We start from the raw sequence: 14,626 nt of genomic DNA, 5'->3' as shown, positions 1-14,626 counted from the left end.
TTCTGGTGGGTCCTAAAAGAAAAATTTTCCTTTTTTTAGCTGCCAAAGAATAAAATTAGTTCCTGGAATGCAGAGGGGGTGACACACATGCCATTAGATTCACAGAATACAAATATAACTTTGGGTTTCTGGGGGAAAGCTTATAAGAGTATAACTAGCAGGCATATGCATTCCCTGGCCTCTCCATTATTCCACAGCAGATGCTGGGCACAGAGATTCTGTGTACACCACAGGCAAAGTCCCACAAAAAGAGACTTGCCTTGGCCAGAAGGTTGGGAGAGTACTCCAAGAATGAAGTGAGGCCTGCCCCCACACTGCATTATATGTCCATAGGTTAGCAGAAGGGGCACTAGGAAACAGTTTCTTTAAATAAAAGGAATATGGCACGGATATTCAGACCAGAGAGTTTGTAAGTAGAAGGCAAAGGGCTGAGTGCCAAGGACCTTAGGAACAGCCCCGCATGCCAGGAATAATGGAATCAACCAAAGGTCATATCTCCCTGGAAGCTGGCTTAGGCCAGCCTAGCTCTGCTAAGCTACTCAAAGAGGGAAGGAGACGAGCCTTCAGGGCCATTCTTGTTTTCTCTCATCAGTTTCCATTTGGGCAAGAGGGTCAACAGTTCTTCATGTCTATACATCTTAAGATTCCATTTCTGGAGTGGAAGCCAATATTTCTAACATTTCTAAATAGCCTCAAGTAATTCCTGGAACTTAAGCAATGCTAATTTGAAAATAAATGCATTAAACAAGGTCTATACTCCATGGATAATTTTTTTATGTGCGCATGGATAAAGTTTGATAACATTATTTGAAAACGAAACCAGACTATCTCAGTATGGTAGCTGTGAGATTATCTTCATCTTAAAGATATAGTTTTTAAAATTATGAACTTTGCAGCAACTTGGATGAACTTAGGGTCTATAATACTCAGTGATCTATCACAAAAACAAAGAACTGAGTATCACATGTTCTCACTGTTAAGCGGACTGTGAACAATTATCATAATACTATAAGAAAGGGATTGGCAGTAGTGGGAAACTGCCAGTGGGGGGACACACCTCCAAGGATGTGCAAGGGTACCTGCATAATGAACATTTGTATACCTAACCCTGAATTGTACCCCATATCTTTATAATTAAAAGTTTTTAAAATAAAAATTAAAAAATAAAATTATATACATGAAGTAATATATATATGACCATATAAGCATTTCTACCTTTTGGGGAATGGTAGAATATTGTCATTTTAAAAGTAAATTTCACGCATAAAGCAAAAGCCTAAAATGCGTCCAAGTGGAGTCAAACTATTTCGTTTCTTCTTCATCAAGGCACACCTGTGTTTTTCCATGCAGAAAGATATCTTCTACTGTCTTTTTCCAAGTCTCTAGAGCAGTGGTTCTCTTAGTCCTCAGACCAGCATAATTAATACTTGGGAACTTGCTGGAACTTAAAATTCTTACGACTTTTCTACTCCAGGCCTACTGAATCAGACACTCTGGGGGTAGGGCCTGGCAATCTGTGTTTTTAACAAGCCCTCCAGGTGATTCTGATGTAAACTAAAGTTTGAGAACCACTGCTCTGAGTAGATCCTTCAGCACATTCAGGTAATGTAATTTCAACTTTATAACAATAAAACTGATTATATTACCATACTTTTGTTCTTGCAAAATTTAGAGTAATTTTTTAAAAATCTGCTTGGGAATTAACATGTTTTTCATTGAATGACATGAAGGGGATTGTTGTTAGCATTTAAATTACTTTGTGTTATGAGACTCTCATTAATTACTTATGTTCTTGGTAGCTGATACTTTATTGAAAAGACCTGTGCTAACATTAATAAATGCAAACAGAGTGGAAGGTCCTGAGGTTAATGAGATAATGAAACATTAATCTGTATTTCCTCTTTAATGTAAAATGAAGATTCATCAGGTTCATTTTATATATTTTACATTTGTCTTTCAGGAAGAACAAAGTATGCTAGCCATGGAAGAAGAGGGCACAGTACAACTCCCATTGGAAGGGCACTACAGGTAAGATATAAGTTTAAAAACACATCAATTTAAGTAATGAAATGTGTTGATATAAACTCTGTTTAAGAATGTAATACTGTGTAGATTTCCATTGAAGTTTGTTAAACTTGTCTTAGAATAGAAAGTACTGAGATTAAGAGACTACCTGGGCCCCAGTGCTATGTTCTGCCAACAATAGCTGTGTGATTACACCCATATAGCATAAAATGAAGTGGGACAGGCAGCTGTTATTTGAAGTCTTTTTTTCTCCTCATGTTTTATAATGTATATGAAAGATCCTTTTTCATCTTCTCAGAAAGTAGCACCTGAAGACAGATCAAATTCACTTTTGTTATAAATGAGCTAGATATTCACTGAGTTCATCAGAGGTAAATGTTTTAATTCTAGAAATTTGCCCCTAAAAAAGGCATTTCCAGAAAGACAATCTGTTTCTTAAGTTGAAGGATTCAGTCATTTTAGTAAATATTTATGCAGTTCAGTTATCCAAAACCTGCTAACCTTTATGTTCAAAGATATAGCAAAAAAAAAAAGCAAACTCCTAAAAGTTATATTAAAAACTTTTGCAAGTATTTGGCCAAAAATTCTCTCACTCTATCTCTCTCTTGAAATAGTTTGGTTTATATAGTTTTCTTATACAATTATATTTCATGTACCATTTCATATCCAATTTTATGGTCTCAAAGTACATAAGGAGTAATTTAAGACTATGCCAGTAAGACTTTTCTCTGAGCAAGGAATTTGTCGTAGTGTTAAAAAACAAAATAGGAGAGAATCTTCTGTATCTCCAGGGTCTGATTCTAACATCATATTTTTTTTAATTCTTAAAAATATAATTACCATTAACGGTGAGCACAACTGTAGAAGATATTTCATCTTTTGTCGAATTTAAGTTTTAAAATTCTGTTGATTATTAAGTTGAATCAGCACATTCCCAAACGTATTCTGTAGAAACCTAGTCTCATGGGATACTACTCTAAAAAGGGCAGTGTGATTAAATACGTTTTAAAAATATTTCATACTGCATTCCAGTATGGAAATTTATAATGTATATTAGCATATAAAACAATCTAAGTAGTGCTGCATTAAAAAAAGTTTAACTTTGTTTATTCCAGTATTTTTTACAATTTGCTTACAAGACTGTTTGTCACATAATATTATGAAAAACTTGTATTCCACAGGATGCTTTTTGGAAATTAGTTGAGCTTATGTTTTAAGTTACTAGAAAATTTTCTTTCTGGGAAGATCAATGGCTAGAGGGACTACAGGAATTAAAGAACACATTTATTGATTGGATAAAAAAAGATGTTTTGTTCTTCATAGTCAAATTTGTTGCTCTCTTGTGAACAACCACCAGTGATGGTCATGTGAGGTCAGCTTAGGAGCTCTGCAGAATACTATTTTTCATAGCAGAGTACCTTTCCTACATGTAGTAAAATGAGTACTTTTTTTTCTTATTTACTGAAACTCTCTTGACTTGGTCTATGACTTATTGATGCTGCCATTGATTGTATTTCTAGCCCTGGGTATCCTGAATGGTGCCATTTTAAAATTTGAGAAAGGTACCTGGCATAGTACAGGCCCTGATATTGTAGGTCCCCCCAGCCATTTGGAAAAACCTCTGTCAAATACACAGGTTGCATTTGCTTATTAAAGAAATATTTACCGAGTACCAAATGTTTGGCTCTGGAGGAATAGCAGTGAACAAATGGTCAAGAATCCTGGTCCTCACTAAAATATTATTTTCAAGTAGAATAGAAGTAGAGGGAGACAGAACTTAAACAAATGAGCAATTGATATAGTAGAGTACTTCAGATGGTGAAAGAAGCAATAAAACAAAGAGATAGTAGCACTATGAGGTGATAGAACTAGCAATTTGAAATAAGTGGTCAGTGAGAGCATGTCTGAGAAGGTGACATGTAGACTAAGGAGAGACATGTGAAGGGACATTGTGAGTAGAGGGAAGAGCAAGAACAAAGCCCCAAGGCAGCAGCCAACCTGTAATGTTCCAGAATGTTGCATTATGGCTGAAGAGGAGTAAACGGGATGCAACAGCAGATAGTGAAGACAGAGGGTGGAAGGTGATAGAGCCTTATAAGCCATTGTAAGGATTTGACACTCTTGTGAGTGGGAGCCACTATAAGCTCTGAGCAGAGGAGGAAAGTGGTTTGTGATGCCATGAATGTCAGAGGCAAGAGCCTAAGCAATGGACATGCAGAACCTAACCTCTATAATTTAAAATGAATTAAGAACATTGCAGGCCAAATAAGTAGCTATACAACTGGAGTATTTTATTTAGATCTTATATTTTTCACAGTGGTTTTTGTTTTGTTTTTTTGAGTTAGAGTCTCACTCTGTCGCCCAGACTGGAGTGCAGTGGCTGCTCCTGGCCACCGCAGCCTCGCCTGCTGGGTTCTGGCGATCCTTCTGCCTCAGCCTTCCGAGTAGCCAGAATTACAGGCACGTGCTACCATGCCCGGCTGATTTTTTGATTTATTGTAGAGATGAGGTCTCGCCAAGTTGCCCAGGCAGGTCTTGAACCCACGGGCTCAGGCAGTCCACTCACCTCAGCCTCCCAAAGCACAGGATTATAGGCTGAGCCACCGAGCCCGGCTTTTCACAGTGTTTTTAATAGTTGAGAGAAATAATCCATACTTCTCAACTTTTAATGATCAAAAATACTGTATCATAAAATGTGATATACACATACAATGGAATATTATTCAGCCTTAAAAGGGAGGATATTCGGATATATGAGGGTAGACCCAAAATAAAATGGAATTATTTTTTGGAGAGTGGACCCATTGTAGTACCAGCTTCCCTCTCTAAGTAAGTGTTCTAGGAACCCATCAGCATCAGTGTACCAGCTAGCGTTGTTGTAAGAGGCTGTGATCAACTTTAGTGAATTTTTTTGTGTGTGGAGATTCTTTCAATGCATTTGCCCACTTCGTGATGGGTGATTTACAATAGCACCTGCCCACATGTGCTGGGTGGGTTCAGCAGGTTTTGACCAAAAAACGGCATGACCCCCATGTCCCACCCTCCCTATTCGCCTGATCTTCCCCTAAGTGATATTTTGTTGTTTCCACAGATTAAGAAAGTCCTCAAAGGGAAAAGTTTTGCAAATGTGGGAGAAGTGAAACAAAAAATAGAAGCACTAAAAGGCATCAAAATTGATGAGTTCAAAAACCATTTTGAGCAGTGGAAAAGGTGTCTTGATAGTTGTATTGCATCAAATAGAGAATACTTTGAAGATGACTGAAGTTTAAACATGTTAGACAATACACAATGTTTATAAATAAATTTTGGTTTTTTGGGCCCCCCCCCTTATATGATGCAACATGGATGAACCTTGAGGACATTATAACTAAGTGAAATAAGTCAGTCACAAAAAAGACAAGTACTATATAATTCCATTTAAATGAGGCACTTAGAGTAATCAAAATTATAGAGACAAAAAGTAGAACAGAGGTTGCCAGGGGCTGGAAGGATAAGAAAATGGAGAGTTATTGTTTAGTGAGTACAGAGTTTCAGTTTGATAAGATAAAAAGAGTCCTGGAGATGGATGGTGGTGATGGTTGCACAAAATAACAAATGTATTTAATAACACTGAACTGTACATTTAAAAATAGTGAAGATGGCATACTTTATGTTCTGTATATTTTACCACAATAACAAAAATTGGGAAAAAATACTCTACATATACATATGATTGTCCTATATTTAGTTTCTATCATTGAATAACTGCAGTTACTTATTTAGTATTTATATTTTATTTTGGGTATACTTGTATCTAGAGATGATCCATCTGTGATCAATATTTCTGATGAAATGTCAAAGACTGCCTTGTGGAGGAATCTTCTGATTACTGCCGATAATTCAAAAGACAAGGAGTCAAGCTTTCCTTCTAAAAGGTTTGATTTTTAAAATAATGAGAAAGTATACTAATTCCAATTGGTTTTTTGACATATATAGCTAGCAAAAGAATAATATTGGTTTTCGTCAAATTTAGACCTAAAATATTTCAGATAATTACTTTTGATAGTGGGTAGAAATTATAATTATCTCAAATATTGGCATATTTTTGAACATCTCCCATTCCAAATCTATTACAGTGGGAGGACGTGGTGCTATAGTTGGGTCCCAACACATGAAACTTTTGAACATTCATTTCAGCCTACTGTTTTGAAGTATGATTTTATTTTATTCTTCATCACCCACTTCTCGGAATCCTCCAAGATGTATATTCACATTTTTCACCTTCCTATTTCCCTTTTTTAAACAGATATACATTGCATGTATTTTATATTAACATACAGATATTTATACTTGTAGTCCTCTATTCCAAGCCCCTAAAAGTCTTCCCTAACCTTCTTACCCCCAAACTTTCAGCTCCTAAAAGTTTTATCCATTCTTACTTCTCCATATATAAACATATGGATAACTCCTGTATGTGTGAATGATAGTTTTAAGTGCATGCTGGGGGAAGATTGGGTCCTTAAATATCAAGAATAATCATGGGATTTCCAACTAAATTTTCCAGAATTTATAAATAAGAATTCAAACCACCCAGTCTTCTTAGATACCGATCCTAAGAAAAAAGGAATTCCTATGTTATGCTAATATCTCTTCTTATTAGAGAGTGATTGAGGGATTTGGGACAGTGTTTACTATAATTATTAAGTTCCTTTATTTTCATAACCTTAAATTAACTTTTTCTACTTAATTTTTATATTACATTTTTGTCATAAGCTCCCCTTCCTAATCACTCTAGAAGCTGATTCCCCAAAGGTAAGATCCGCTCCCTCAAACCTATTTCTTGGTTGCATTTCCTTATGTTAAATGGTGTCTTCTAGAAACCTGGTCAGTCTTTGTCCTCTGTGTGACTTTTGGGGAGGCAAAAGGCATGGAGAGTCTTGGGCTCAGATCTTTATTAGACTGTATTTTATGGTATTTCTGTAACTACTCAGCTCTTTAAGTGGGTCTGAAACTTGAGTAAACTTTTTTCCCTCCCTGATTTATACAAATGCATCATATATAAATAAAAAAATCTCATATAATTGCACTTAGTAATGCCATCATATTTCTAGATAGGGACAATATAATTGCACTTAGTAATGCCATCATATTTCTAGATAGGGACAATATAATTGCACTTAGTAATGCCATCATATTTCTAGATAGGGACAATAAAAATTGTCCCTTTAAAAGATTGCAAACCTGGGAGCTTCCATTTATGTACCACCATGCTTCTAGACCTACAAGCTGTATCTAGATTCATGAGGCATCATTCGAAACATGGACTGGAGAGGCTATGTTAGAGTTGGAGAATATACCCCTTGTTGCTGGTTTTTGTCACCCCCAAATGGCATGCTGCTTTAGTGTCATCTCTATACCAAACAGCATAGACAAGACATTGAGACAGACAATAGACGTACAGAGTCTTCATCCCAGAAACAGAAGTTGGGAATTAGTTTCTCTCTTTCTCTCTCATTCACTCCCTCCACCCATCTCCAAAAGTTACTCCAAAGGAAGTTAATATGTATTATTCAATAGGCTCTCTCAAAGACTTTTGGTTGGTGTTTTCTGTCGTTTAATCGAACTTTAAAACCTTTAAGTATTCCTTTTCTTGGCTCAAGCAGAAGTACTATTTTATTCTAAAACATGCTTTAACTTCCTTTCTCAAAGATCCCTGCTAGAGTCTGATAAGTCATCCTGACCATAATTCTGTGTTTTGATAGAATTCTTGAAGAAAATCAGAGTTATGAGAAGGGTAATTTCTAAAGTCCATTAAAATATATACTTGTAGACCCTGTTACATTTAAAAAAAAAAAAAGGTATTTATCTGATTAAAAATGTAAAATCCAGGTTGATGAGCTCAAAATAAAGTGCCATCCATGGAAAATATGTGGAAAATGTGAGACAATTAAACATGTAGACTGCCTTTCTTCCTGTATTATATGGATTCATAGTCCAAACTCTTCCTGTTTTCCTTTGGTTCAAGCAAAGTCTTATGACATGATATTTTTTAGCTACTCCCTATAAAGTCAAGTAATTTTTCTTCACCAGAAAAATCTTTCTTTTGTTTTAAATATATATATCTAGATAACTTAAGACAGTAGATCAACTTTAGTGAACAATGTAATGTGATTTAAAGCAGGCCCAATTTTAAATAGACCAGAATGGTCTATTTCAATATGATACATTTTTCTTATTCTTTAAACATACTTTCATTGACATGAGGTTCAAACTATTACGAAATGAAAATTTATCTAGCTTTCCTTACATCTTGTCATGATCAAATCTGTAACTTTCCGTGTGAAAAATATCTCTTGGTTGATGGTTAATGTCTTTTATTCTCACAACAGCAGAAATTATAGCAGAAAGGGTGTGGCTTACAGAAATCCTAAAACCACTGATACTAGTAAAGCAAAATCTACCCAAAGTCACTGCTTTATCTTGTTATCTTTTGAAAGCTTTAAAGTATGATACCATGAACTATTAAAAATTGGTACCTGGTAGAGTCTCCATTGGCAAAAAGAGGCACAGAGACCAGGTTGCCAGGGTCTGTATTTCCTGTGTCCTGAGCTGGTTCCATGCAGCCTTTGACACCTCCCACTGCTACTTATTTTCTATCCCATCCCTTGCTATAATAGGCCTCAGAGAAGTCTAGAAACCTTTTCTTAGTGGAATTTGGAATAGAAGTTATATTTGCTCAATTTTTTATTCACTTTTTTGTTGTCAAAAATATTTTATCTAGTTTAATTGAGAGTAGAATCAAGGAACTACCTGCAAATTCTACCACTTCTGGAGAATGTCTAATTTTGACCTTACTGCCATAAATACATGTGCAGCCTATTAAATGGATTGGTAGAAATACGACTCATTAAAAACCACATTGCATCAGAATAGGTGAGCAACTGCTAGATTTCATAAAACTGACACCAAAATCAATGTTTCTTGAGAAAGTCTCTGGCAATGTTAGGAAAAGCAGCACTTAGTTTTATCATGGTGGCAGAGGATAGGCTCTGAGACCATCCTCCATTTCCCCTCCCTTCTCCCCAACACTCGCCCCTGAGTGTTGGATTCTTCTTCTTCTCTTTTGGATTCTCCTTCTTCACTGTGATTGCCTAGGTCTAGGCCCTCTCATGACTTCATGATAAATAGTGTTCATAAAAACAATTTTAAGACCATTGAAAAGTAATAGTTTCATAGATGTCTTAGTAGCATCATAGTACCGGGTCACTTTTTGCCCTCTCTTGAAAATGTTGCTTTCTTATATTTTCAGTTTTAACTCCTCAGTGGCAGGGACAATCTTGTCTATCTTGTATTCCTAGGCCTTTGCAGAGTACCTGGCACATAATAGATGTGCAATATGTGTTTATTAAAATTACACATAGCAGATACCTAATATATGTTTGTTCCAATGAAAGCTTAAAATTGATTGACATCCAGAAAAGTGAATGTAACAAGGAATCCCGGGAGCAATAGCTCATAGAAGTCTTGAGCTGATTATAACATTTCTGTTTCTAGTTTGTTGAAATCTAATCTGATACAAAAGCCATGGTTTTAATGAAGGGGGAAAAAAACCCAGTCATTTAATAGGTTATTGTTTTGTAACGAAACAACTAATATAACCAAAGCAGGACATCAGGAGGAAGCACATCCGTGGATCAAGTTTATGTTCTGACTCTTTTTATTCACTGCTTGGTAACTAATAGTGCCATGGAGAATACATTCATGTACCAAAAGGTTATAGGACATCTCCTACATTCCAAAATATTGTGTATATAGCAAGTGTGCGTGTGTAGAGACCAGGATGTCTCTGTCCCCACAATCTCCTACAGATAAGGTCTATTATTCTTTAAAAAAGGATTGCAATTTGAAATACTAGCCTCAGAATTCTAGAATTCAAGCTACTAGAGGACTCATAGGCCATCTCATCCAAAAGTAGTTTTACAGATGAAGAAGCTAAGTCCAAGAGAGATTAAATAACTAGTCCAGTGTCACACAGCTCATTAGAGCCTCTGGTAACTGAACCCAGATCTTTCAACAACAAACCCAGGGTTGTCTTCTCTCACTAGCTTTACTGGGTAAAATAGACTGGATGCCAGGTACAGCCAAAAGGAAAAGTTAATTTGGAAAGCAGGAGAGCAGACACTTGTCATATAAAAGGAACTTAAAGTAGAAGAAAGTGAGTCATACAGATAGAGGAGTTAAAAATACAGAGTTAAGGCTCTCAACACATCATGTGCACACTGTCATCTCTTCTCATGGAAGGAGAAAAGAAAAAGAAGAAAAGTTGCTTTGCTCTGACCTGTAAGTAGTATGTGCTGAGAAGTGTGGCAGGCACAAACCCGGGCGCCATAGACACGCGCTCACACCAGCTCTCAGCACTGGCAGCGTGCCACGGATGGCAGAAGCTCCGGCACTTCTTACCTGATGGTGCCGGGTGGTGGTGACAACTGAGAAGAGCTGTTTCTTGCTTGAATTGGAGGAAAAAACAATTTAAAAAACACACTCTTAGAATGTGTCTAAGTTATTGACCACTTAGAAAGCTGCATAGGAGGCCCCATAGAAAAATGAAGTTTTATTACTTAGATAAGAGTTATGAAACCAAGGGTGTCCCTATCATCAACTATTTCATGTATTTGCATTAAGGGCTGAAGTGAATAGTAAAAATTCTTCCAGGTCAGGCCCTCAGGGACCAGCTGTGGGTTGCACTTCATGTCAGTAGCAGGGAGGGCCAGAGAAGCCTCAGATATAGAGGGATTTGCCATGCACCAGAAGTGGTTGGGGAGTGAGCAGTTTCTGCCCCCTAGAAGCATACTCTCTTGGTGTAAGCTTGATCCATGTGAAAACTGTCAACATGAGAGTAGAAAAAGTATACAATGGAAAAATATTGAAAAAAAAATAGATAAAAATGGTCATCACATTACCCGCTTGCCCATTGGTAAAGTTAATTAGAGGATGAGATTAAAGAGAAGCCACTCGAGAAGAAGTTTATCTGAGAAGGAGTGATGTGAAACATCATTTTTTAATGTCTATGGTAAGGGCTTGTCTGTAAAGAGACTGTACAGGTGTCTGGAAAACGGTATGCACAGCGACCTCTCCTCTAGACCAGAGGGGCTATGTCTATCTTACCTGAGCAAGGTATAATCCTCACCAAAGGCCAAGACCCAGTTCATGCACAAAACATGAGCTACTTGCAGCAGAGCTCAGAAGTGCCTACTGCAACATCTTGTTTGTGTCATTTACTAGAGTTGGCGCTGCCTTAAGATGGGGGCATGGCTGACATTTTCAGCAATCATCAGTGAGACATTTGCCCAAATGAGGACCATGGTATTAATCTTGCATGCCTTTGGGACTGTTTTTAAAAATGTCTGACTTTTGTTTTTTAGTGTCTGTTTTTGAATTTCCCCCTCTGCAGTTCTTGGTTTTTCTATCCCACTGAGTGCAGAGAATGTTAATTGTTGCTGTCTATCTGTGCTTCGCAGCATGAGAAAGCAATGCCTAAGAGCTCTTGTGGTGCTTTGGGGTTGATGGGTTTTGTGTCTGAGCGAGTAGATCTCACAGTAGCCATGCTGGATTGCAGTAATACATTTCTCCTTTTTCCTCTGTAGCACTGAAAGCCGAAAAGAGAAGAAAGCTGACTCAGGGAAAGGTGTTGACAGGGAGACTTGTCTATGACTTGGTCTTCAATTTATTTTTTACATATATATGAGAAGAGTGTCACAATTATTAATAAAACTGCTTTGATCATGTATTGTAAATTCTGTCTCTCATCCCAAATCCACCTTCATACTGTAAGTAGTAAAATACTTGTTTTGTTTCTATGTTTAAACTTCTGAGCAGTGAAACACCCTTGTGAGCAGATACACTAGCTAATGCAAGAATCTGTGTGTTCCTTGCCGTATGTCAGACATTTGTAAACACTGGATTCTCATTGTCAGTTTTATGAGAGCAATAGCTTCCTTAAAGAAATAAGTCATATTTATCTAGTTTGTATTTTCCTACTTCAGTGACCTGAAGATGCCTGATAATTTCATTCAGAAGAATTTTGAAAGGTAGTCTTACTTCTTTTTATTTTTGATAGCTTAGAATTAGTGACTTATTTCAAAAGACCCAAATCAAAAGACCCAAATCAAAAAGGTTAGTTTGAAAGCATTTTTAAATAATTGTATTTATGCATTTCCTTGATTTAATATGATATATTTAATACTTAACAATTTATATGTAACTGAAGCAAAGTCATTTGAAAAAAATATGTAGAAACTTGTTCACAAAGAATCAGACATAAGGTCAAGTAGTATTTGCTTAAAATTAAAGTTGTAACTACATGATCAAATACTAGGCTTGTATGAAATGCTTTAGAAAAACTTTGTAACAGTTTTGTGGGATTTTCAATATAAACCTTTGTCATAAATGTGATAAGTTTCTCACCCAATGACAACAATGTTTTCCAAATAAACCTATGATATACACACTGGTGGAATACCACGTGGTGAATCATTGTACCTGAAACTCCACTTCTGTACAGTTATCCTACTGCTAATGGTCATGCACTGCTTAATGTTGGTCCTGAATCATGTGCTAATGTTTGACCAACAAGTCTCCAATTGTTATTATTTTCTGCAAAGTTTTTTTCACTTTTTAATTAAATGCATGTTGTGGAAAAACAATCTTTGAAATGAAAATTTCAGATTCTGTTCGAGAAGATTCTGTAGCTATGGCAGTCCATATGAAATAATCCACCTTTACCAAGCTTATACAAGAGGAAGGAATGCTAAGAAGTTTTGAGCATTCCTAAAGATACAATTATGTCATTTCATTTTAGATGAACTTGAAGTTCAAAGACTAAATATAATTGTGCTCCTGGTTTCTAAGAATGATTATGATCATCAACTTTATAATACTTCAGTATTCAATTTTACAATAATTCAGTGCCCTGTGGCTTTTACTGACTATTAATTATGTACTCTGTGTATAAATGCACATGAAAAGTGAAAAAAGTCCTCTTGTGACTAAGCTAATGAGAGAAAACATCAACAAAGTCTCCATTAGGTTCAATATTTTGATACCTTTTAAAAATTCCCCTAACAATTCTTTAAGGAGTCTTTTTAAAAAATGGAACATTAGCCTAAAAATTATGGGAAAAATAATTTACAGTTAATAAAGTTTGTATTTTTAAATGCTGAAAAAAAATACAGAAACTTTTCTGTTCCACATGTGTTGCCTTTGTGTATTTTATATTACAAATGCCGCATTGTAAACATTTCCATTGTTTTATGATTTAGCCAGTCAGTTCCCAAAGCAGCCTCTTAGTATTTTAATATATTAACAACCATTCTGTTAAAAAATGATCATAGTGAATTAAAACCTTCACATGATCACCTATTTGAATAAGCAATCATATCCAATGAAATTCTGTATTTTGGAGTATTTTTATAGTTATTTTGTTCTTGTGTGAATTTTAATGCTATCCCTGTGTTAATCCTAATATTTTGAAATCATATAAAATATAAGAAAAATGTAGTATTATATATTCACTCCTAATTTCAGATTCCTGGTCAAAATTACTGAATATCTCGAATGTAATTTAGTGCAAAGTTTAAGTAATGTGTAAATGTGACTAGGATATTGTGTTTTTCACAAATGAAAAATGTTACGTGGAAATAAATATTTATCCTAACTAATTTCCTTGCACATTTTAAATTGTGGTATAAAGTGTCTTGTCTTTTTTTCTTTATATTATTAGTGAATCAGTGTAGAACATTTTGATTGCTTGAACATAATATTTAAGTTTAGATACCCCCCAAATTAAGAAAATGTATTGATGTAAATATTTTAAGAGTAGGTTTCAAGAGTATACAATTTGAACTTTATGAACAAGAAATTGTGAGAACTATGTAAAAAGTATTTCCTTGTTTTCCCAGAAATGGTTGCAATCAGCATTGCTCCCATTACTAGCAAAAATCTCCAAGGTCATTAGTAGGATTTCCCAATATTAGAACTCTTTAGACTTGTTTTTCACTTTCATGGGCAAAAAATTTCCTAAAATTTGTCTTCTCTCTGTTACAAAAGTCAGATGGGACCATTATTCTTTTGTAGCCATCTGGCAGTGTGTTGTGGAGATAATTGCATTCAGAACTTTCTAACCTACTGGTTGGTATTTTTCTCTTGACTAGTGAGTGTAGTTTGTAATTGCTACTACTTAACAACCTACAATAATGGGAAGTTTTTTGTTTTTTGTTTGTCCCCCTCACCCCCAGATATAATCTGAATGTCTCATTGATGTAGTTTAAACCCTTAGTCTGATAGAAACTCTCCACTAATTATTTATAAGTAACTTGTATTTCAACACAATTCCTAGATCTTTTAGGATTTTTATTGTTACTTATTTTGAGTGTTTCCTATCTGCACTGACTTGCCTCTGTTTTTAACTTTAGCTGTAGGGCACGTGTCTACTTTACTATCATTGTTAGATTACTCTTTAATTTTTTTCAATATATCTATCTCATATATTCATTCAATGAAATGAAATGAGATTATAGCCATTTGAGGGTTTTATAAGAGTAATTTGGATAATATGATGATTCCC

The 14,626-nt window shown here is 35.5% G+C and overlaps 1 protein-coding gene across 1 annotated transcript in view; it reads left to right on the top strand.

Moving 5' to 3' along the window:
* Nucleotides 1-13,740, top strand: part of SLC4A10 (solute carrier family 4 member 10) — a gene marked incomplete at its 5' end in the record, with an annotated part of 44,188 nt that extends 30,448 nt beyond the window's left edge. The window contains 3 exons of the mRNA XM_021707953.1: nt 1,961-2,028; nt 5,823-5,939; nt 11,649-13,740. Of these exons, the coding sequence (XP_021563628.1) occupies nt 1,961-2,028; nt 5,823-5,939; nt 11,649-11,715 (252 nt within the window). The remainder of the gene's footprint in view (nt 1-1,960; nt 2,029-5,822; nt 5,940-11,648) is intronic.
* Nucleotides 13,741-14,626: the final 886 nt, after the last annotated feature.

Source organism: Carlito syrichta, unplaced genomic scaffold (assembly GCF_000164805.1).
Source record: "Carlito syrichta isolate Samal-C Ts95f unplaced genomic scaffold, Tarsius_syrichta-2.0.1 Scaffold128021, whole genome shotgun sequence".
Lineage (NCBI taxonomy): Eukaryota > Metazoa > Chordata > Mammalia > Primates > Tarsiidae > Carlito > Carlito syrichta.
This window is presented reverse-complemented; position numbering and strand designations above follow the sequence as displayed.